The sequence below is a fragment of the Acomys minous genome (genome assembly GCF_964271855.1).
Source record: "Acomys minous genome assembly, chromosome: 12".
Taxonomy (NCBI): Eukaryota; Metazoa; Chordata; class Mammalia; order Rodentia; family Muridae; genus Acomys; species Acomys minous.
In genome coordinates this window covers 83152871-83176084 of record NC_140493.1, presented here as the reverse complement: position 1 = coordinate 83176084, position 23214 = coordinate 83152871, and the positions used below count along the sequence as shown (strand labels likewise).

At 41.0% G+C, this 23214-nt stretch overlaps 1 protein-coding gene across 3 annotated transcripts in view; it reads left to right on the top strand.

The window, feature by feature from the left end:
* Positions 1 to 23214, top strand: part of STXBP4 (syntaxin binding protein 4) — a 134339-nt gene that overhangs the window by 94270 nt on the left and 16855 nt on the right. For all 3 annotated transcript variants that reach the window (XM_084750199.1, XM_084750201.1, XM_084750200.1), the window contains one exon: positions 22083 to 22140. In XM_084750199.1, coding sequence (XP_084606325.1) covers positions 22083 to 22140 — 58 coding nt within the window. The remainder of the gene's footprint in view (positions 1 to 22082; positions 22141 to 23214) is intronic.

Below are 23214 nucleotides of genomic sequence, written 5' to 3'. Positions count from 1 at the left end.
TACAAAATTGTCTTCTATTGGAAGAGGAAGAATTATGTTCTTAAAGCTTTGAGTCAGGCTGTACCCTCTCTATTCCCTTTGACCTCTCTATCTAATCAAGACAAGTGTGAGAGAATGAGCAGGTTGCTGCTCTCCAGGTTTAATTAAGACAGCAGCCTCCAGAAGCAGCCAGCCGCTGCTGTATGAGAAATGCTGTCATGAATCTTCCCCAGAGACACAGCTTTCTGCCTCACCATGTGACATTGTCTCAGTCAGCTCAATCCTCCAGCACCTGTCATGGTACTTGACACATAGTTGATGCTCCGTGATTGATGAATGAACTCCTTATTAAGTTACCTCACCATAACAAGTAAAAATGAGGAACATTCACCTTTCCCTACAAGGACACATATCCTTCTTATAACGTGAGGAAAGGAAACCTATCCTCATTGTCCACAAGGGAAAACAAATGGATCAACTGTGAAAATACAGAAAGGATTGGTGTGCTTTTTGTAAATGAAAAGAATCTTAAAACCCAAATTTGACAGTAATCACTTCACAGCTTTCTTTATTCCTTCTTGGTCTACAGAACAGTATTTAATTTTATAGGAGCTTTTGCTTCTGAGCTGGTGGATGCCGCAAGCATCCAGGTTCCAAATGATACTGGCAGAGTGGACTGATTCATTTGCTCTGTCTGTATTCTCTGTCTTCTCATCACATGAAGGAACTATTATAATCTGGTAGTAATTCAAATGCTCTTATCTTTTATTCATTTTCTTTCTCCGTCCTCCTTTGAAGATGCTACTGGAAACAAAATTTTACCATTATTCATTTGTGTTTGCTACAGTGAGTACCTGAGCATTATATCTCATTAGTAGCAATTTGTGAATTTTTAACAAATACTTTCTTTAATGATTCCCAATTGCCTTCTTGGACATTACTGATAACAAAAATATAACCCAAAATTGGGCTTTCCTCATATGACCTATAATCAGACAATTGGCAAAATTGATGTCATTGCATTTGCTGTCTATCAGAATCATTGCATTTACTAAGCCAGCAGAAATGCAATTCACCTCATAATGCCATTTTTTATTAGGTTGTTTTCAGTTTTGAAAGTGGGGTGATGAATAACTTGATGACATGTGTAACTAAGACTATTGTCATTTTCTCTTCATCTTCCAAATTTAAAGGTAGTTTAAGGATAAGTTCCTAGTCTACCCAAATAATTGAGAAATGTAGGATTCAGGCTGTGTGCATATCCTGATTGCTTTACCTTAGCCCGTACGCTACATTATGCATTTCAAATTGTCAAACACACTAAACATTCATTATCTTTCCTCTCTTGTTCTGGGCAAGGCACTGTGGTTGTCATCGTATGAGATACAAGGGTAGAATGAGCAATATGCTCCTCCTCCTTCAGGGAGCTAGCCACTTCCACATAGAATCAGAACGTGGATAATACAGCCAAACCACAGAAGGGCCCCGGAAGAGTTTCAGATGCTTGTGGACTTGGAAGGAAATATACTTGTCTCCCATAAACACTGTAACAAGTTACCCCACACTTGGTGTCTTAAAACAATGCAAATATTTTATCGTACAGTTCTAAAAGCCTATAGTTCAAAGTGGGTTCTCTATAGGCTAAAACTAAGGTTCAGTGAAGCTTCCTGCTCTTCTAGAGGTCCTTGGAATTTTGTTTTGTTGTTTTCATCTTCTAGACTCTCTAGGCTTATATTTCTTGGCCTCTGGCCTTTCTTTGTTCAAGGTCAGCTGGCCAACTCCAGCTTTTTTCAGATCTCCCCATTCTACTACTGAACCTTCTACATCCAGCATCCACGTTTAAGGCTCTCTGTCATTGCGTCGAGCAAATACGGGTCTTTCTAATTTCAGGTCAGATGGCGGTCAGCCTGACTTCTCCCCTGCATATAGTATAACGTAGTCTAGGTTCTGTGGGTTAGGGTGGGGACATTCAGGGAGGCACTATTCTACTTACCCTAGGAACGGAAGAAAAGCTTGTGGGGAGGAAATGATCCTGGAAGGTCAAAGGAAGAATACAGGAATTGCTTTGTAAATGAAAGGAATTAAAAAAAAAAAAAAAGGCTGAAACCTAAGATGACAAATAAGTCAGAGACTTTTAAAAGTTAGTTTGCTTACAACTTGGTGCATCAAAATATGTTTTATGTTTTGTGACCTCAAAAAACATCCTTGTGTCTGGGTTGCAACCATTCAACTCTGCTATTATAGCTGGAAAGTATCCATTGATAGTAAGAAATGGTTGAGGTGTCTTCCAATAAAACTTTGTAAAAACAACTGACAGGCTAGATTTGGTCCCTGGGCTATCATTTTTCAAGCCTTAGTCTTAAGTATAAATAACAAAAAGAAGTAACTGAAAAAAAGTTAGGAGTTGGCTGTGAACTGTTGTCAACACCTGGCAAAGTGTTTCAGATGATTTTTGTTTAAGGAGACAATGAGGAGCTGTTGGTGCTTTTGGAGCAAGGAACAAATGTAATTAGAGCCATTCTTCAGGAAGTTCTGTCTACTCGGCATTAGGGTGCTGAATGGCTTTACTAGGTTCTTAATTTGAGACCTTAAGAGCTAACTGATGTCTTTGCCTGCCACTCTGACTCTCTCTCTTAGCCATACACATCTTTCTGTATGCCACGCCTGCTCCTGTACCAGAGCGAAATTCCCTTCCTTCACGAAGCTCACTCCTTCGTTTCATCCAATTCTCTTGTTTGATGTCACCTTTGATCATCACCATCTTCACTGTCTGCCACTCTGGATCTGCTCACTTGTGTTTTCTAACAGCACTTACTTGCCACCCAGTATTTTATCTTCCCATTAGAACTACCTTATCATCGGTAGGGATCCAGAATTACCTTAGCCATCATTCAATAAGGGCTATTGAGTGAGTAAGTCAATAACTTCACAGCAACGGTTGTGTCAAAGCAAATAACAACTGAAAGAGAAACTGGATTTTTTTTTCCAGCTAGATTCATGGAGGTTTCAAAACTCTTAACAATTAAGACTGTTAGCCGAAAAGACATATTTGAGAAAAGGGAGCACAAGCCCCAGCAGGAGAAACACTGAGGGGCTGGTAGATGTGTAGTGGGGTTGGGAACAAGGTCAGGAGCACTTGATAAAAGAAAAGGAGTGTGCCGTGTCCTTGTGATAGCTGCAGCCATGACACCACAGAGAGTGGATATGGCAAAAAGAGAAGTCCTCTTTGACAGCTCAGAGGGGACAGATGGGGACCATTCAAGCTGGCAGAATTGAGCAAAGAGCTGATTACAGGGAAGGGGATACTAGAGAGGAGGGAATTTTGAGAGAATGATTATAATGCCAAGTGCTGTTAACCACGACACATGAGTGTAAGCACTTTGACCTACCTGTAAGACAACTTCCTGGGGCTGGCTAAGGGCAGAAATACATTTCAGCCCAATGCTGTTCTGAATGTCAGCTTCATCTTCTGTGATTCATAAGGCATTTCAGTATCTGCTAGGAACTTATTTATAAATATCAGCTCTGTAACTGTGATTTAAAAGTTGCAGGATTAAGAAAAAAAAGTTACAGAATATTGCATATTGGAAAAATTGTATTCCAGCTGCTTCATATCCATACAGTACAAAAGGGGACAAATAGATTATTTCACTGTGTATGTAGATGTCATACATCAAAAATACATATAAATTTTTAAAAAGCATTAGAATATTCAACTGAATCTATACTCTGATTCTGCACCATGTGTTAAAAGCTACTTAATTACTGCCCGTGTCCAGATTCCTGGGACTCATGAGAGCTGTGCTCTGAGAGCTGTCAACAAGTTGACATTCCCTGTGTTCACACTCTCTTCTAAATCGAGAATTGCTAAGATAAGAAGGAAAAGCTTAGGCCAGCAATATTTTTACTTTGTCTTTTGCTGACATGTGACATATGGCATTTGACAGGCTATGCAAGTGCATACCCTCACACATGAACTGAACACAACACACACACACACACACACAGAGAGAGAGAGAGAGAGAGAGAGAGAGAGAGAGAGAGAGAGAGAGAGAGAGAGACATCAATACTTTTTAAAAAACAAATTGATTCAGTCTTCTTCCCACCTTTCCAACCTTCACTGTCCAGGTTTTCCCTTATCTGCCGTGTTGTTTATTTGGAAGGTTTTACATCTTATTTGTTGTTTAGTATCTATGGCTCTCATAGTGTACTGTGGCTTTGCCATTTTTCTGTATTTAGAATTACTATACATAAATTTCATTTGCAAGTATAGTCTAGTATGGGAAATACCTTGGCTCCTAAAACCAAGAAAGCAGGAACCCAGTTTCAGAGCAACATTGCGCTGCGCCCTCTCATAAAGTTAGATGCGGCCTAGATCTGTTCCTAGAGAAAAAAGGATGATAAACTAATTAAGGCATTTTATTGTCTGTGTCAGTGTTATTATCCTAAAAAGCCATTAACCATACAATGATAACCAAATGACTGGATGGGCCGTTAACAGTAATATGTCCCTTGGGGGATCCACACTGCACTTCGCGTGTGCTGTGTGCAGACATGGGGATAAAAGTGGCTCTAAGACTTAGCTGCGCGCAAAGTGTTTCACTGAGGAAGACTTCGTCGAACAAGTTTTCTTCTTTTGTTTCCTAAAAGGCTTAACATTTATTTTAAGCACAATGTCCTTAAGTAAAAGAGAGATTGAGAGAAAATGGTCTTGCTAGCCTTTTGCTTAAAATAACTGGTCAAATAGCTTTAAACAGCAGAATGTGCCCAGCAAAGATGGAATGCCTTTCTCTAGCTTTGTGGATGAAAACAAAAATAAGTTCTCCCCATCAAACACAATGGGCCTTGGGGTGCGGCCGTTCTGTTTTACATGTTCTCCAAAATCAACCTTCATTTGACGTATTTGCAGTACCTTGCCTGTTACTCTCCTTTGTTACTCAGGAGAACAAAATTTTTAAGTAACAAAAAATATAAGAGGTATCAATAAAGACTTTTGTTAACCTTAACCATTATGGGAAATAGCTTACTCTAGCCTGACACCACAATATAAGTTATTTGAAGTTGGACCTGTCTGTATTGGTAAGATACTGCCAGGCTCTTTGGCATGTATTTGTTTTGGTTTTTTGTTTGTTTTTTGAGGTGAGTCAAAGCTCATGACTTACTGTATTCATAACAGTATCGCCTTAGAACTGGCTCTCTTAGCCCTTTCTCTTCTTATCGCCTCCCAGTTTAAAATGCCTGCATCTCTACAGCCAGCATTCTCTTAGATCTGCAGCTGGGCTCAACACCTCCGGTCTCAGCACAATCTCCTTTGTACTTTTAGCCTTTTTGCAGAAAATAGGCTTAGTCTGCCCACCCTAGCCACTCTGTTTCCTGTCATACCACTGCTTTCCCTGGGCATATAAAGAATCCTTGCCCTTCTCATACTGTGTCACTTTGTGGGATTGGTGCTTGCCACATTTCTTGCAGGATATACGACGGGTCTTAAGAACATTCACCATGTTAGCAGGAGCATTATCGGCTGAGTAGCTGTGGCATGTTTTTGTAAGCTAGACCTTTAGCTATCATTTTATCACTTGGGTAGGTGGTGAATTGGCACTAACTTAAGGAAATGGACCACTGCAGGTTTTTCTGAGTATCATGCAGTAAATCAACTCCCAGAGACCTCCTTAGGAAACACATTGGCCCTTTAAAAAAATATAAATGCAATAGACTGGGCATATTTTATTATTGAAAATGCTTTTCTCTCATACAATACATCCAGCACGGCTTCCCCTACTTCCACTCCTCCCAACCACATAGCTCTTTGTTATCCAAAGATAAGAAAAATGTGTCCAGACGAAGTGTGGCCTGTGTCTATTTGAAGAACAAGAAGTTTAGATGTTCCATCTAATCGCTTTCACATGCTTTGCATGCTCTCACTTGTTCAGTGTTGACTAAAAGAAAAATCACATGTGCGTAGCGTCTTTCCTCTCATCATCTTGAAGTTTGCTTTAAAGTAACCAATTATGTGCTGCTTCCCAAATAGAAGTGCAGATTTTGTTCATGCGGTTTCTGAATTTTTAACTGTACCTTTATTTTTATCTTTGGGAGTAGAAGCCATTGTTTTTGTCTTTAACAAAATGCAATGAAAAACTATTGCAAAATAAGCTGCTTGCTAGCATAGCATGGGTCTCCAGACCAGGGCCAGTTTGAAGTTGGCACTGCTCAGAAGTGGTCCCAGCAGTGACCCGAAGCAAGAACTGAAAACTAAGCTGGACCAGGGCTCTTCTTAAGATGCAAAGATGCTATCCTCCAAAGCCTGGACTGGTTTTTAAATTTACAACTAAGATTTATGTCTGAGCTAAATTTGACTAATCAGACACGATTCATGGGCTGGATTTATCTGTAAGGAAATGACAGAAAAGCCTTCACTTTCCTTCATGTCTTTTCTGAGCTGCTGAAGATTTTAGTGTGATTAGGTGTCCAGTCTTAGTCTTAGTAGCCCAATATAGACATAAATATAAGCTGTAGGAGCTAATGCTTTGTTGCATCTTTATATGTCTACTGTTACATATACCTTAACCGCTTATGTCTCAGGACAAAAAAAAAGCCTAATGAGCATATGCAATTGTCGAAGGTATTTAAATGTTCAGAAGAAAATTTACAATTTCCCAACAACCTGATAAATGTGTTCATAATACTGCTATGGCTATCTGCATTGGGTCTGCTGCATCTGGGTGCACTACTGCAGTTAATGCTGTTCCTGAAGGCTCCGAGTACCTGGGCCACAGCACCCAGTTATGCACGCAACATACCGTCACATGCAGAAAAAAACACAAGGGCATAGAATGCCCCCAGGCTGCTCATTTCTGTTTAGTTACTAACTTTACGTGTGACATGCCAGCACTATAGAAACTTCATTGGTATATAAAACCATGCTGGGGTTTCCAGAGCCAACTTTTCACAGAAGCATTAACTATTATCTAGCTTTCTGTCTAGTGGTTACTCTTAGGAGACACTGACGGTAAGCTTAAGCTTCCTTACAGACCACAGTAGCATGTCACAATTGCAAGAGGTCTAAAGAGAGCCGTGATAACAGCTCGTTCTCATGTAAGTTAACCTAATATAATTGCAGAGTAAGTAACTTTCCATTGTTGTTTAAACATGATTTTCTTATCTTGGTGAGAAGCAGCAACAGCTAAGTGGGCGTTTGCACTCCTCTTAGAGCAGTGTTGTCTGACCTAGATTTCAGATCTCTGTAGTATTTCCTGTAGAAGACCAGTGCCTTCTCTCTGTGCACCTACCGCTAATAACAAAGCTATGAGTCAGCTGCATACAGGCACTAGCTGTGTAAGGCTTCTAAGCAATCCTTTTATTAATGAAAAACAAGTGCATGTTCTGTTATACTGCAGATGAGTTAATCAGCTAAATAGAACCAAGAATATTTCTAGAGGCATTTCTTCATGGAGAAATTTTTAAACGTTTGGTCCTCTTTTCCTAAAAGAATCGTATGTTTTTAATCTACATAAAGAAGCTATTTAAGATGGATATAAAATAGTAAGTATTCATCGAGCATTTGTGATGGCCTCCTAGACGACAGGCATTGCTAGGTTCACAGAACATGAGTATTCCATTCCTGCCCTCATACTTATGGGGAGAGCCGGGGAGAACACACAGAAAACCAGAAAGCCAATAAGTATCACCCGAACTGAGAAAGCACTATGGCCACAGTGAACTCACTGCTGTGATAGAAGTGGAGAGGGTGAGTGAGGCCTGCCTGCAGAGTAAGATGTTAGACTTGGAAGATGGGTGAGACAGCCCTCGGACAAGTTATGGACGTGGAGCCTTTAGGCTGAGGCAAAGATGCTACTGTTCAGCCAGGCAGGTTCACTTAGTGACACTGGAGAGATGGAGAGGAGGGTCAGTTTTTGAGATGTAAATTAAAATTTAATCTTGAGAAAATTCAGTATATGTTGCCTTAAGAGTCACCTAAGCAGAGATGCTATCAGGGAGTCGGTGTTACCAGTCTGGATTAAGAAATAGCAGGTTTGGATAAATAAACTTGAAGCTCTTTGGCATTTATGTGATGTTGTTGTTGTTGTTGTTGTTGTTGTTGTTGTTGTTGTTGTTTGTTTTTTCTAGACAGAGTCTCTCTGTGTTAGCTGTGGCTGTCCTGGACTTGCTTTGTAGACCAGACTGGCCTCGAACTCACAGCAGTCCACCTGCCTCTGCCCCCCGAGTGCTGGGATTAAAGGTGTGCGCCACCACGCCTGGACATGAGATTTTTAAAGTTATGAAAAGGGTGGATTCTCATAGAATAGAAGTGTAAGTAGAGAAAGAAGGTATCCAGGCAGAACAAATGCCAGCAACATTTAGAGGTCTTTATGAAAGAAGGTGCTGGACCAGGAAGGAATTATCAGAAAGAGAGAAGGAAAAATCAGACAAATGCATTTTGGTCTTCTGGAAACCAAGAAAAATATAACAGCTTTATCTGCATTTGTCTTTCAGTCATCCTGATAATACTTTTTTCCCTCAATAAATACTGAAGACTCTATGCTCATTAATGTTTCTCTTTCTCCTCCCATCCCTCTCTATCTCCACTTTCTCCAGAAAGTAGAAACTTCTTCAACCAGTCTCTATGTTCAACCCACCTCACCCACGCACTGTCAGTAGCATATGGGCATTGGCTCCCATCTCCAGCTAATAAGCTTCTCACAAGTAACCATGAACGGTACATGGCTCCCTGGTGAAATAAAAGTTTGGGAAAAATTGAAAAGTCAGACAACTCTAATAATGAATTAAAATGTCACAGATAGGGTGTGAGGGAGTCGTCTGGAGAGATGCAGCAAAATTATAGACATCGAAACTCTGTGGATTGTTTTATAGCTATAATTCTCAGTCCACTTTGGAGCAGCCGACACTAAGAATAACAGCTGCTGCATTCTGAGAGTGCTTTCCATAAGAATAACACAGAACCCCAACAGAGGTCCCAGTCAGAGCTCTAACTAACAAGAAAATTATTTTGTCCTAATGATTAACACATATATTATATACTTTAATTTAAACTAAAACATGTAAAACAAAGGTCATTGATTAAGTGGAATTTTACAAGGTTTGCTAAATCTTTCTTTTGTACTTTTGATATTCACACCTCAAATAAAGACAAAAAGTCTCTGAATACTTCTGGTTTTCTAAGTGTATGTATCTTACATTTCTAGAACTGGCTTTTTTGTTATTTGCCTTGTTTTAACTTTTAAAGAATCTATGATTTTTCATGAAATAAAATCAACAGTGCAGTCTCACAACATTTATTGATGCAGAATCCGACTGAAGATAATAAAAGCATACTTTCTCCAAGTAGAACTAAGGGGTTCTTCCTCAGTTTCCTGAATTACATTTCAGCCTTTCCTGCAATTCCTAGAAGACATGAGAAAGAGTGATATTTAATGCCAGCTTTCATGTACCAGTTCACGTTTTCTATAAACTTAATCACTAGAATTTGCATTTTCATATCTAATATAGCATCAATGAAGAATGTAGGAAGTCAGGTCACCCCACATCTATCACCAGAGATGAAAAGGTGCTGAAATGAACAACAGAAGATGATCTAACGATCCAATGCAGAAGAATAAAGGCGTATTCAAGGTCTCCATGGCTTTTGAATCATCTTCTTAAAAGAGACTTGATCTGTTGAACTAATGGATAGTTCTACATAGTAGTATGCTGTTCTTTTATGAATGTTGCTTGGGAGGCCAGTTCCTGCCAGAGACACAAACAAACAGGGCTATGAGACATGGCTATTATATCTAGATATCTTGGGCCCTCAGACAGAAATAGTATGATAAAAAAAATTTATCTCGAATGGGCAGAAGAATCTTGTGCAATCAGACCTGTCTAAAATGTGAAGTTCGGTGTTCCCTTAATGTGTGTGTGTGTGTGTGTGTGTGTGTGTGTGTGTGTGTGTGCGCGCGCGCGCGCGCGCGTATGTGCACAGGATCAAAAAAGAAACTGAAACCCTCTGTGTGTGGCTGCCGTAGAGCACCATCATTCCATGCGGTAAGCAGAACTCAGAGGTGTTCTTGGGAGCTAGAGTCCAGGACTGTTGGCCTGCCCAACTGTGCAGTCTGGAACAGGACTGCTTCCGCTCAAGAAAGGAGTGGAGCTAAGGCGATGACTCCCTGGCAAAGTGCTTAGAAGGCCTGAGTTTGGGCCTCAGAAACTTAGTTAGCATTGCCAATGCTATGATGAAACGCCATGACCAAAAGCAAGATGGAAAGAGATTATTTGGCTCACACTTCCGTGTTGCAGTTCATCGTTGCAGCCAGTCAGGACAGGAATTCAAACAGGATAGGAACCTGTCGGCAGGAACTGATGCAGAGGCTATGGAGGGATGCTGCTTTCTGGCTTGCTCCTTATAGTTTTGCTCAGCCTGCTTTCTTACAGAGCCCAGGACCACCAGCCCAGGGGTAGGACCACCATAATAGGCTGGGTCCTTCCTCATCAATCACCATTTAAGAAAATGTCCTACAGACTTGCCTACAGCTGGATCTTATGGGAGCATTCTCTTAATTGAGTTTCCCTCCTCTCTGATGACTTTAGCTTGTGTCAAGTTGACATAAAACAAGACAGGACAAAAGCCACATTTAAAAATGCTGGCCACACACTGTAATCCAAGTGTTGGGGAAGGAGGGACAGACAGATCTCTGAAGCTCACTGGTCAGCAGGCATCACCTCTTAGGATGTATCTCAACATGTACACATAAACATATGGAGTTGCACACACATGTATACACATCTTCACACAAACATAAAGACATACACAAGCGCCTTTTTACATTTTTCACAGAAGGACCAGTACAGCAGTCTAAGTTAACAAAAGGAAATTAATTAATTTTTCTGTTGGAAGAATACTTTTTTGGAACCTGCTGTGCCTGAGGATGATTTAGAGCCCTCAAGGAACTAGCAGTCTAGGAAAATGAAGAATAAAATAGAGGTGAAAATAATTATAATGCAAAGTTTAATAGATTAAATATATTGTCTGTAGTACAAAGTAAAAATAGCTCAGAGGAGTAGGGAGGGAAATTATTTCAAATTGAGAACATGTTTATATAGAATGAAATGTTTAAGATTTGAGCTCTGAGCAGTTTTAAATAGCAGTGTCGAAGCCGAAGTCAAGTGACAGTGGAACCATCATCATTTAAAAGCACATGGGAGGAGGCATGTGAGGTTGAAACTCATGTCTTGTTATTTATGTCATCAAAAGCAACCACCATCTCAGAAATCTCTCTCAATATGAATTATTATTCATGCACCCATTTGCACTGACAGCTTATGTTTCCCGTTGACAAACTCAATAAACTAAATATCTCCTGTGTAGTATTATGTAACCTTTGACACTAGGGTTACCCACCAACAAACAGCTTTTGTTCTTCTTCAGTTAGTTGAGATAATCAGATGAATGCCAGGCATACTTTGAGGCCTCCCCAGGACTGCATATGATAATATAAAGTTAAAGAAAGAGTTGACAGGACTGGCATTGAGTGTCTTGGAATGGTTGGCTGTCTATTGTTCCAAAGCAAACCACTATGTAGAAAGAAAACATGGCTACTCATACTTGCTTTTGTTATACTAAGCTATCAGTAACTGTCACTGGTTGAATGAAAAGGCACCTACATATCTTCTTTTGATATGGGTCCTCAACATGACCAAGTGCTGTCATATAAGGAGAAAAAAAAACTGTGTTACAATGTTGGAATATGATTTCGTACTTAATATAACTAAGATAAACAATCTAACCACAGCAGCAGACAGCAAGGAACGTGCTGGGAGAAAAGAGGACAGGGTAAAATGAGAGATCTGCCCTGAGATTCTTACTGTATACAGTGCATCTTTATGTCAGCTGATACCTTTTATTTGATAATAATGTGTTGTGAGTGGTTGTAGACACAATACTACTACTGTTTCATGACCTGGCATGACTATATTTGGTTGGCCTAAGAATACTACAGGAGAATTGTAGGGCAGATCACCACTGAAAGACACAGCCGAGCATAGTGAGGCCATAATAAAGAAGCACAGGTCTCCCGGGCTCTGAATAGTAGGCATTTGAGTAGGACTGTCCTGAAGTTCCTGACAGTCCCAGCGCCTGGACGGGTGAGGGGCTGGAGGAACTGCTCAGAATGGGTGGGAGTTAGCCATGCTGGACATGTTGGGGGGATCTTGGCCAATGTTCCAGAGATAGTTGGGATGCAAGTCCAAAGCACATAGGGAGGTACGATCAGGAGACCAAGTTGCCCATCCTCGGCCTACCTTAGCTGCCAAACTTCACTATCCTCAAGATTAGCTTCTGGTAATTCCAGTTAAGAGCCGTAAAGATTTCAGATCTCTTTTCCTGCCTTCTAACCCTTCAGTCCCTGTTTACTTCCTTCTCATTTCCTTCCCATTTTCAATCACTTCCTGTCCCTCATCCTCTAACCACAGAATGGAACAGAAACCTTTCATTGAATATCCTAGATTTATTGGGGGGAGTTCTTATAATCCTTTGACTATTTTAAATTATACATTAATTTAATGTTGTATGCCTCTAATGAAAAACTAAATTAGTTATGAAGATTTTGTTGTTAATATGTGGCTTTTCACATAGTTTTTATAGTGACATGTCTCTTTCTAGTGACAAAAATAAAAGTTTCCCATCTCTGAGCTGGACACTTTTCGAACTAATGTGTGAGCACTTCAGTAGACAGAATCCTAAGGCAGCCCTTCAATCTCCTGGCTCTGGGCACACAGCCATGTATGTATAAGCTAGTCAGTGAAGTACTAGCCTAAGTGGACCTGTGATAGGTCCTGTGTGTAATTAGTTAACCCGGAAACAAAGGTCTCCTTGTGGGCGTGACCTCCACAAGCTCTCAAGACGTAGATATGGGAGACCTGGAAATCCCATTGGAAATATAAGTCTAGTCTGAAAGTGAAAGGAGTCACAGGATAAGCAATGCTCACCACTTCCACGCCTGACAAAGCATGTCACACAGCTGCAAACTGAATTCTGTCAACAACAGAAGTGAATTTAGAAACACAGTTTCCTAGTTCTTCCAGATAAAAAGTCTCCCCAGGCAGTCTTTTCATTTCTGTCTCATAATGTCTTGAGCAAAGAACCAAGTCATACCGTGGCACACATCCCACCCTCAGAGGTCTGTGCTGATACACATGTGTGCCAAGGTTGTGAGCATTTGCTATACAAGAGGGGAAAACTAAAGAAGTACACACAGGAAGCATGTCTTCTTAAAGACTTATTTTCAAAGTAGTTTTTTATTTATCTCATTTTAAGCACTTGGGTTTAAGGGTTTAAGGATTCTGATTTGGTATTCTCAGAGGGAGGGTGAGGTCATACTCAGTAGAGATGCTCCTGAAGTCATGTTAGTGTTTGATCTAGTTAGCCTGTCTTCGGTCTTCTTGGATAAGTCGGCCTCTAATTGCTTACTCTCAGGCAGCCTGGTAGCTGCGGGTGACTCCTCCTGTTGAATTTGCACTATCCACTGGGTGGGTCATCATTACTCTTCAACAGTGACAGCCAAGTTTGCTGAAGAGCAGCTTTTAACCTCTACTCATCAAACAAGCTTCACTGAAGGAAACAGGAAAGAGAATGTGCAGGGTCCCAGGCATTTCCCCTTCGCCGTCAATAGAGCCACCAGTTCATGTTCAGCAGCCACTCACCCCGTCTATCAGTATTATAGTAATGACACAGTGTTTTAAAGAAATATTGCTTATCTTTGTAAGGACTTAGAACCAGATGTAGTGGGGCATGCCTGTAATCTCAGCACTTGGGAGGCAGAGGCATATGGATCTCTGATGCGTTCAAGACTAGCCTGCTTGGGGGGTGGAAGGACCTATCTTTTAAAAAAAATGAATTGAAGCTTCTCCCTTTCTCTTTCGTCTCTGTCACCCATAAAGAGGAAACTTTCAACTCATAGGAAAATAATTCAGATCCTTAAGTAAGTCCTTCTTTAAGTAAGTCCCACTTTAAACTCTCATCTTAATTTAGCACCCTTTCGGCGACACCTTTTTCTAAAAAGCCCTACTCTCATTTTGTGTCTGATTAAGTAGTAGGTGTTTGTATTACCATAGACATTTGGCAGAGTAAACATTGATTTCTTAATGCAGCAAATAGCAATTAAAAATCCTATATGTGCACAATACTGCTGGCCATGGCGCAGGGAACAAAATGAGGCGGGTGGGGAAGGAAAGAAAGCTGGTTAAGGCAGCTAATGTGTACGAAGAGAAGGCTGTTTTACCTTGAATGATCAGGAAGACACTGCTGGCTCCATGACATCTGAGCCAGCCCCTGAAGGAAGCAGCAGAGTGAGCCATGACATGGGTGGGAACAGCTCTCTGGGTTGTTAGCCATTACTTACTGCTCTTTACATTGATTGGGTCAGACAGATTGATCAGTCCTGTCGCAAAGCTTGTCAGAACACAAAGGAGTTAAAAGGACCCTCTAACCTTTTTACCACCCTGTCTCTTTAGGCTGGTTATACAGAGTAACGCCGCGTACCCTAGCCAGGAAAACTGCAGCAATCCATCCACCGAATTTGATCAATGCATGCTGTGGAGTCTGCTGGATATCACTGGCTTTAAGCAAAGCAAATCCAAATCCCCAGATGGCTCCCCTATGGTTGAGTAAATGCCCAGTAAATGTTCTCACCTGCAGTCTGGGCCATGGGATGAGAGCAAACAGTAGAAGAAAGGACACTTAGGCTGAGCTTCTCAGCTGAGGTCAAGATGCTAAACCCTAACTGAGCAAAGACGGCTATGAAAATGCAGAGTTTGCATGAGTCAAAAGGGAAATGTGAAAATGGATAATAGCCTTCTTATCCTCCTCTTTAACTGTGTGCTATCTTAGAATATATTTATTTGCCGAAAGTAGTGACACCTACCTGAGGAAGACTATGGGCAACCACCCTCTTTTTGTTCCCACCCCCCTCGCTTTTGTTCCCTGCCTCACTGTTAGGATATTGTGAACATATACGATTCTTAATTGCTGTTTGCTGGACCATGAAAGTATTTTCAATGTTTTTCCAACCATGTATCATAGTCTTTTTGGGGGTATATTTGTGGCTTCTCACCTGAAATATATAACGTCTCCATTATATGTGAACAGGTGCAGTTCCTTCTCCCTGCCCCCCAGACAAGATGAGTACATAACCAAGTCACATATACGAAATCATACCCACTGATGCAGCATTTATGCAAGTCTAACAATCAAGAACATTTAAAGCACAATTCCAAATGTGTATGGTTCTTTTTAGAAATTATTTCCTTAGAAGTATTTTGGGGTTTTTTGGTGGTTTTTTTTGGGTTTTTTTTTTTTTTGGTTTTTTTTTTTTTCACTTGAAATGCTGAATTGTCTGGATATTTATAAGTCACAATCATTGCCTAGTATAATAGATTTCTTTTTCATGGGAAAATTAAATGTTAGTTCCTTTAAACTTGGCACCAGAGTTCAGACATCCAAATTAACTTGAACAATCCAAAATCTAACAAAAACGACTCTAAAATAGGCCATTTTTGTTTTTAATCCTAGAATCTAGTTCATTTCCACTTAAAAGATCATTACTTTGAACTATAAAGGGTATTTTGAGATGTTGAGGATTTTGTTTCCTTTTTGTGTTCCAGTAAGATAGGCAAAAGTATTATTTAAGCGTTTTGATATCTGCTGCTGAGGGCTAGGCCTGTAAAAACAGAATGATGCCAGCATCAGGTCCCACATGCTCAGATAGTGACTGCATCGATTACTAGGGACATGACAGAGAAGCTGAGACCACATAATTCCCTACACTAAGGAAAGGGCTAGGGAAAAAATGACTTCCTATTAATAAAACCTGTCCTATAGCTATTTAAGTGTTTCCTGTGTCGTGTGTGTCTGGATGACATCAGAAGAATCATGGGCAATGAAGAAGCTCCTGTTTTGTTGCTATGAATAATAATGGCCTCTTTTTGCATATAATTGTATCATTATATATTAACTAATAAAAGTCTCATGATAACTCCAGAAGCTAGCAGAGTAGCTATGATCATTACTCATATAAATGAGAAAGCTGGGGCCTGCACGCTTATTACTGTGTTATTCAACTGTGTTCGTCAAGAGCGCTGCATATGGATTTAGGTTTCCTGATTCAAAATCGGTTGCAAATTCCTTGTGTGATGAGTGTCCCAATCTTCAGTGAAGCCTTGTCAACTGAATTCAGAGCTCTCCTTCCCTCCTGTCTCCCCTCTCTCTCTCCCCTTTCTTTCCTTCCTGGGATGTCACAGGTCAAGTGTCCTCGAGATGATGAGGGCACTAGAGTTATTTCAAATGGATATGGCCGTGCTAAGGTCTGTGTGAGATCCCTGCGCAGCGTGGTCTTTGTCAGCTTTAGTCGTACAATCTCAGTCTCCAGTCCCCTCTCTTCCAGCTCCTGCTGGTCTCCACCTGGGCCCTTCACTTTCCAGCTCACTCTCTCAGTGTTGTTGCGCCATCCTTACAGAGAGCATTGGCAAACACTACCGTGAATCTAGGAAGCCAGGGCGCCCTGCTCACTCGCTCAGACCGCACGCTTCCTACACGCTGATCCTCAGCATGGCTGCCCACTACTCTACCTCCCAACTCCCTCATGATCTCTCTCCATTACTCCATTCTCCCAAACCTCTGAGCTTGTTTGGCCTTCTTTCTTCACACCACACCATGAATAGGGATTCCAAGCCCCAACAAACGCAATCACCTGCCCTCCGCATGGTGCATACAAACAAATGGGAGCGTTGCTGTGTTCTAAGTACACACTCTTACCCCCCTAGGTAAACGTAGCTCTCACCCCATTGGCTGTAGCTCTTCGTGTGGGGCTAGGCCTGGCGAAGTTTCCCCCGTCCACATTGCCATGTCAACTGTGTCATCATTATGTCTTGTTTATGCACGCATACTCTTGCAGTGTCATGGGTGCAGCGTCTCTGTCTGTTTCAGGAGGGCAGCTGTTTTTGTGTTTAGGTACTAAGTTACAACAGTCCATAATCACATATCATGCTTTAAAATGTGTTAGTGCCCCTGGCTTTCTTGACTATGTTTTTGAACGTACTTCCTCCCTCGTGCTCTGCAAGAAAGAATGTGTGCACCTTCTCTACTTGTGGGGCTTGTTTTCCCTTGAAATTCAGTTAGGTTGAAAAACAAAAAACTGGGGCTCTGTGGATCTCAAAAAAAAATTTAAGATTATGTACCCTATGAGCATATACAGGGGGAGGAGGTCCCCCTCAGTCACAGACATGGGGCAGGGGACCAGGGGGAAAGCAGGAAGGAGGGAGGAATGGGAGGATACAAGGGACAGGCTAACAATTGAGATATAATATGAGTACATTAATAAAATATTTAAAAATTTTTAAAAAGACTATGTGGCCTTTTCCTGTGTAAAATGACACTCTCTTGCAGCTTCTTCCCCCTTAATGGGATCAGGTCTTTTCTTGTTAAGAAACTGCCAGTTCAAGGTTAGTCTCTATACAGAGCTGAGGCTGTGAGCCCCTGTCTCAAAAGGAAGCCTGGAGAAAAGAGGAAGGGGAAGGGAGTCTAGTTCTGGCAGTCCTGCGGCAGCCTGCAAATCCCCTTGTAATTATGTTCCCGGCGGAAGCTCTTTGCACTTGTACGGAGGGAGCAGTTCCCCTGGTTCTCAAAGTGCCAGCCCCCCACCATGCCAGGCCTCATGGCTATGTTCTAGCTCCCTAGAGTGCTTATCCCTAGGTCTGGGCCTGCACTGCAGCAGCCTCTTGGAGGCCCTGCTGACCTTTTCTCACTGGTTTGCAGTTCTCCCTCTGTCCTGGAGCTTGGTCTGTTGATGCTGAGTTAGTATCTCGCACTATCCTATACTTTTCATACTGCTTGAACTTATTTTTGTTATATGCTTATTTATGATTGGATGAGGGAGGTTGTTTGGGTTTTATGGGGTGTGTGTATGTGTATGGGTATGTGTGTGTGTGTGTGTGTATGGGGGGGGTGTGTGTGTGTATGGGGGTGTGTGTGTGTGTATGGGTGTGTGTGTGTGTGTGTGTGTATGGGTGTGTGTGTGTGCGTGTATGGGTGTGTGTGTATGGGTGTGTGTGTGTGTGTGTGTGTGTGTGTGTGTGGTTTTGTTCGTTTATATTTGAGACATGGTCTCCTTTAGGCTAACTTCAAACTTCCTATGTCACCATGCATGACCTTGAACTCCTGTCTCTTTTGTCTCTGTCTCCCCAGTGTTGGGATTACAGGTGTGCACCACCACGACTAAACCCTATTTATGGAGCATTGGGGCTCAAAACAGGGCTTTGCAAATGCTAGGCACACTATGAAATCAAAGTTCATGTTTATTAATTCATCACTATATATTGAACACCAGAGCAAAAAATCTGAACACATTAGTAATCAATATTTAATAAGTTAGTATTTGGGCCAAACATAACAAAGAGACTCTGTGGTGGTGAATGGAGTGGGGAAACAGGAAGGAAGTCATTTTGTGTGGAAACATGATGAGTTTGAATTTGGATATGTTGGGTTTTAGGCAACAGCCAGGGTTCTTAGTTCAGTATGGTCAAGACTTTCATGTTGGCAAGATACACATGCAGATTTTGGAGTCATCACCATGAAATTTATGACTAGAAACAGATGGTTTCTGGTGGAAAGGATGTTATGTGAGAACTCACAGTCAAACGCTTCCAATCAGAAACAATTGCAGGTGGTTAGAATTGTCAGTAACAGCTTAAAAAAATTGTGAAAGGAGAAAAGTAGAAGTATCCTATATTTAAAAGCATGTAAAGATTTTGCAACAATAATAATTATTTCAAAGTATTTATATTCTGTTATGATTACTTCCAAATGGTCATTGTAAAGAAACACAATATCACAATCATTTTATACCAATCACTTGTGAGTACCAAAAGAGCTCTGTTAAATGAAGGAGGTTGTCTGTATGGATGTCTTTAAGTTAGACAGTTATTATATTTTTATTACTGAGATATCACAGGGAGGTTGATTCCTATTAGCTTAGTCTCCAGTTACAGATGGTAAGTGTATGAAAAGTTAAAAACTTTGATCTTACAAAAAAAAGAAGCATTTATTTTTGGGGGGCAGAGAATTTATAATTTTATTAAGTTTTCTTATTTTATTATCCCGTTCATGTGTATATTGAATTCTGATTGTTGACTCCACCATACCATCTTTTGATTCTCTCTGTCCTTATCAACACCCTTTCCCCATTCCCTGCTTTTCCCATTCTTAAAATCATGACTTTTGGGTGGTTCTGTGCCCCATTTTGTTTAGCTAGGACCATCTGTATGACCATTGAATTGAAAGCATTCAGTGGAACTGCATGGGGTCTTCAGTGGGTACACAACAAAAGGCGGTGACCACCCCACCCGCACCTCCATCTAGCTTAGCAAATAGGTCAACAATGAAGAAACTCAACAGTGAAGCTCAGTGTTCCCTGAGCCAATCCTCCATCTTACTGTGGACGGAACATTATTTTTTTTCTTTTCTTTTTTTTTTTTTAAGGTTTATTTGTTTGTACATGAGTGATCTATTTGCATGTATGCCGGCAGACCAGAAGAGGGCATCAGATCCTATTACAAATGGTTGTGAGCCACCATGTGGTTGCTGGGAACTGAACTCAGAACCTCTGGAAGAGTAGCCAGTGTTCTTAACCACTGAGACATCTCTCCAGTCCCCGGATGGGACATTCTTATGCAGACTCAGTACAAGTATCCAAGCTGCCATGAGGTGGTGACAGCGGTGCTGGTAGTTGTCGTTGCAATAATGCCTATGTTTTGCCCCCAAAATGACTTTTTGCAGCTCCTTCACCTATCTTCCACATTCTCTCTATCCCCCCTTTCTCCAATATTCCTTGAACTTTTTAAATGGAGTTTTCTTCTTTAGGGCTGAGAAAATGAGTTCTCAGCCAACTCAATTTTAAATTGATCTCATGATTAAGACACATCATGTTGGGGCTGGCAAGGTAGCTTGGTGAGGAAAGGGGTTTCCCATGCAAGACTGATGGCCTAGGTTCAGCCTCCAAACCGTGCATAAAGGTGGAAGGAGAGAGTTACCTCCACAAAGCTAGCCTCTGAGCCCCAACATGTGCTATGTTGTGCAAGCCCACAAACACATGCATCCTAAATACACATACGCTCACAATGATAAAACCTAAAATTTTTTAATGAAAAGGACTATCATTAAGGTGTACTTCTTTCTTCTACTTTATTTTTTTTAATTCCTGTGACTTGAAGAATTGGGGGCCAGGTAGAATTGTGCCAATCAAACAAGTCATCTAGCAAACAAAAACCTTAGTCACATTATAGCAGTTTTCTACTTTCCCAGTCTTTGCTATTCTGCCCCAAAATTAATCAGATTCTTTCCGTCCTATAAGCAAGGCCCTTGCATGCTCTCCTCAAGAGTCTTCCTTGCAGGTAAAAGGGGTCATCACTGTCAGATGAAATACCTATTCTTTTAAGATGCAGAAAGTGTAAAGACAGGAAAATCAACTCAGTCTTGTAGGGCAGTCATGTATGTCATGGCTGAGCAGTTTTGCTTATACTGAGTTTTCAGACGTGCTGATTCCTACTGCAAACAGGAAGGTACATTCATGAAGAGAGGGCAAAAACCCCAAGATAGCCTTGTCAATACATGAAAGAGGTGGTTTTAAAAAGCTGGCCCACAGTCTTGGACTAGAATCAATAGAAAGTAAATCCGTTTGTTTGTTTGTTTCTTTGTCTTTTAACCATACAAGAAAGAAATATATTCTCTAGTTATTGAATGACAATGGAATAAATTTTTATTTCACCCATATTGTTAAACTTTTCCTACACATTTACTCTACCCCTTGTTGATACTGGGAGGAATAAAAGTCAAGTATTTGTCATTAATGCCCAGTTACATTCCAAAGCAGTAGGCTACCTGAGTCATGTAATCTGTTTCTTGATGTAGTAATGTACCTTATACCTATCAAAAGACCTGTGATAGCCAGTATCACAGAGTTTATATGAAAGGTCACTTAAAATCTTCAGCTATTCCCAGTGATAGAGCAGAAGGGGTAGAAGCCATCTCTTTCTAGAAAGATGCCACCTAAAATCAATGTGAGAAAATGTGGCCGCACAGCCTGCTGACATAGACCTGATTCTACCTACTCAGGAGCAAAAGCAGGAGGATTTCAAGTCTAAGGTCAACCTAGGCTACACAATTACCACAAGACCAACCTATGCAATCTAGTGAGACCTTGTCTCTAAATAGAAGAGATTTTGCATAAGCACTAATCAGTAAATGGATAGATAGATAGATAGATAGATAGATAGATAGATAGATAGATAGATAGATAGATAGGTAGATAGATAGATAGATCGATCGATAGGTAGATAGATGCATGCATAGGTGTGTTTTGTCCGGCTCTGATGAGAACAGAGCTGCTGAATAGAATATGACCCTCTGTTCCCTCGTTACTTCATCTCATATCTCTTTTTAGCTAACTGTTCTCAATCCCATTACAGAAATGGAAGCTAAGATTAGCAAATTGTTTGGCCTTATATGTTTAGTGCACAAAATTCTTAATTAACAGAGTAAAATGCCACCATCCATTGTAAATCACTTTGCTAAACTTTCAAACTTAATAAGGAATCTTGTCCAAAAACTCCTCTCAAACCCCTGCTGATCTGGCACTCAAGCCCAATTCCCTGTGGAGCTGAATGAAAGAATGTGAAGGGAGCCAATTAAAGAAACTTTGAGCCAGAATAGACAAGCAGAGGCCATTTTGTCCATCCTTCTGCCTCCAGGCAAAAACCATCCACTGCAAACACAAATTTCTGCATGAATCCTGCTGACAAAAACGTTCACCACATGTAAATGATAAGTCATAATCATGTTATTGCAACGAAAGCAGATTGTTAACTATTCGAGACTTTATTTATTGCGTTGTAAAGATGCTGAGTGCCAGAGCTCATCTGAATTGTCTTAATTCCTCCTTTCGAGAAAATTTTGTGCAAGAAATGCACTCCAGTAATTGTCAACAGGGGGGAGGTTTGTGTCCAGAAAATAACGTTATCCTCATCATCTTATTAAATGTATTTTTGGTTTCCTTTCACTCTAGGCTTACCTTACGGGTGGGAGGAAGCTTACACAGCAGATGGAATCAAGTACTTCATCAAGTAAGTACGAGCTTCTCGACCAAGTAAGCAATTTTGCTCACATCTGGAGAGAACCTGGAAGCTGCAAAATAATCAGCAAAACTGAGAAACCCTCTTGGAGGTTACAAAAATTAGAAACAAGAAATGAAGCCTCACCATGTTCGCTGCGTGTGACTTAAATGCTGATATCAGATGTCACTGTTGGCGGGCGGGTAGTAACAATATCTGGGGAAATAACCAAAAACTGGAACAGAACCTGGATCCCGCCCTGATTGCTGCCTGTCTAACTTCACTGACAGGACAGTGTCATTGCCGTTCTTGAAAAGTGAGTATCTACTAGAGATCCACTTGTCCTGTCCCAGAACAGCACTGGGAGCGGCCGCTCCCTTCAAATGCTATTAGAATACACACATCCTTCATTCTGAAGACAGTGCTCGGCCTGGCGTATTCCTGAATGTTAGCAGTGAAAGATATAGACTACATCCCTGGCATCATGGAATCCACGTCGCCATAAGAAATGGCAGACAGGAAATAACCTAAGATATAAATGGGATAGTCTATTAACAGCCCTGATCCTGGTGTGGTAACAGCAACCTTTAGGATATGTGTACCACCATAGCACTTTCTTTAGTTTGTAGAGGAAAAATATCAGGGACGTGAGTTGTTGCCAGAAAATTCCCAGCTGCTATTACCAAGCCAGAACCAGAATCTAAGCCTTCGGGCCCAAGATCTTTCCTATTGCACTAGGACAGTGGTTCTCAACCTTCCTAATGCTGTGACTCTTTAATACAGGCCCTCATATGGTGGTGACCGCAACCATAAAATTGTTTTCTTTGCTATTTTATAACTAATTTTGCCACTGTTATAAACTATAATGTAAATATCTGATATGCAGGGTATCTGATATGCCACCTCTATGAAAGGGTGGGCTACTCCAAAGGCATAGCGACCCGCAGGTTGAGAACCACTGTATGAGACTCTCACTCGTACAGACCTTGAAAGCCTGAGCAGGAAAAGGCTCTCTTGTGCTGGGCTGGATAGTTTTTCTCTGAATACAATGGGCTGTCACATTTCTACTATGTTCTAAATAAATCC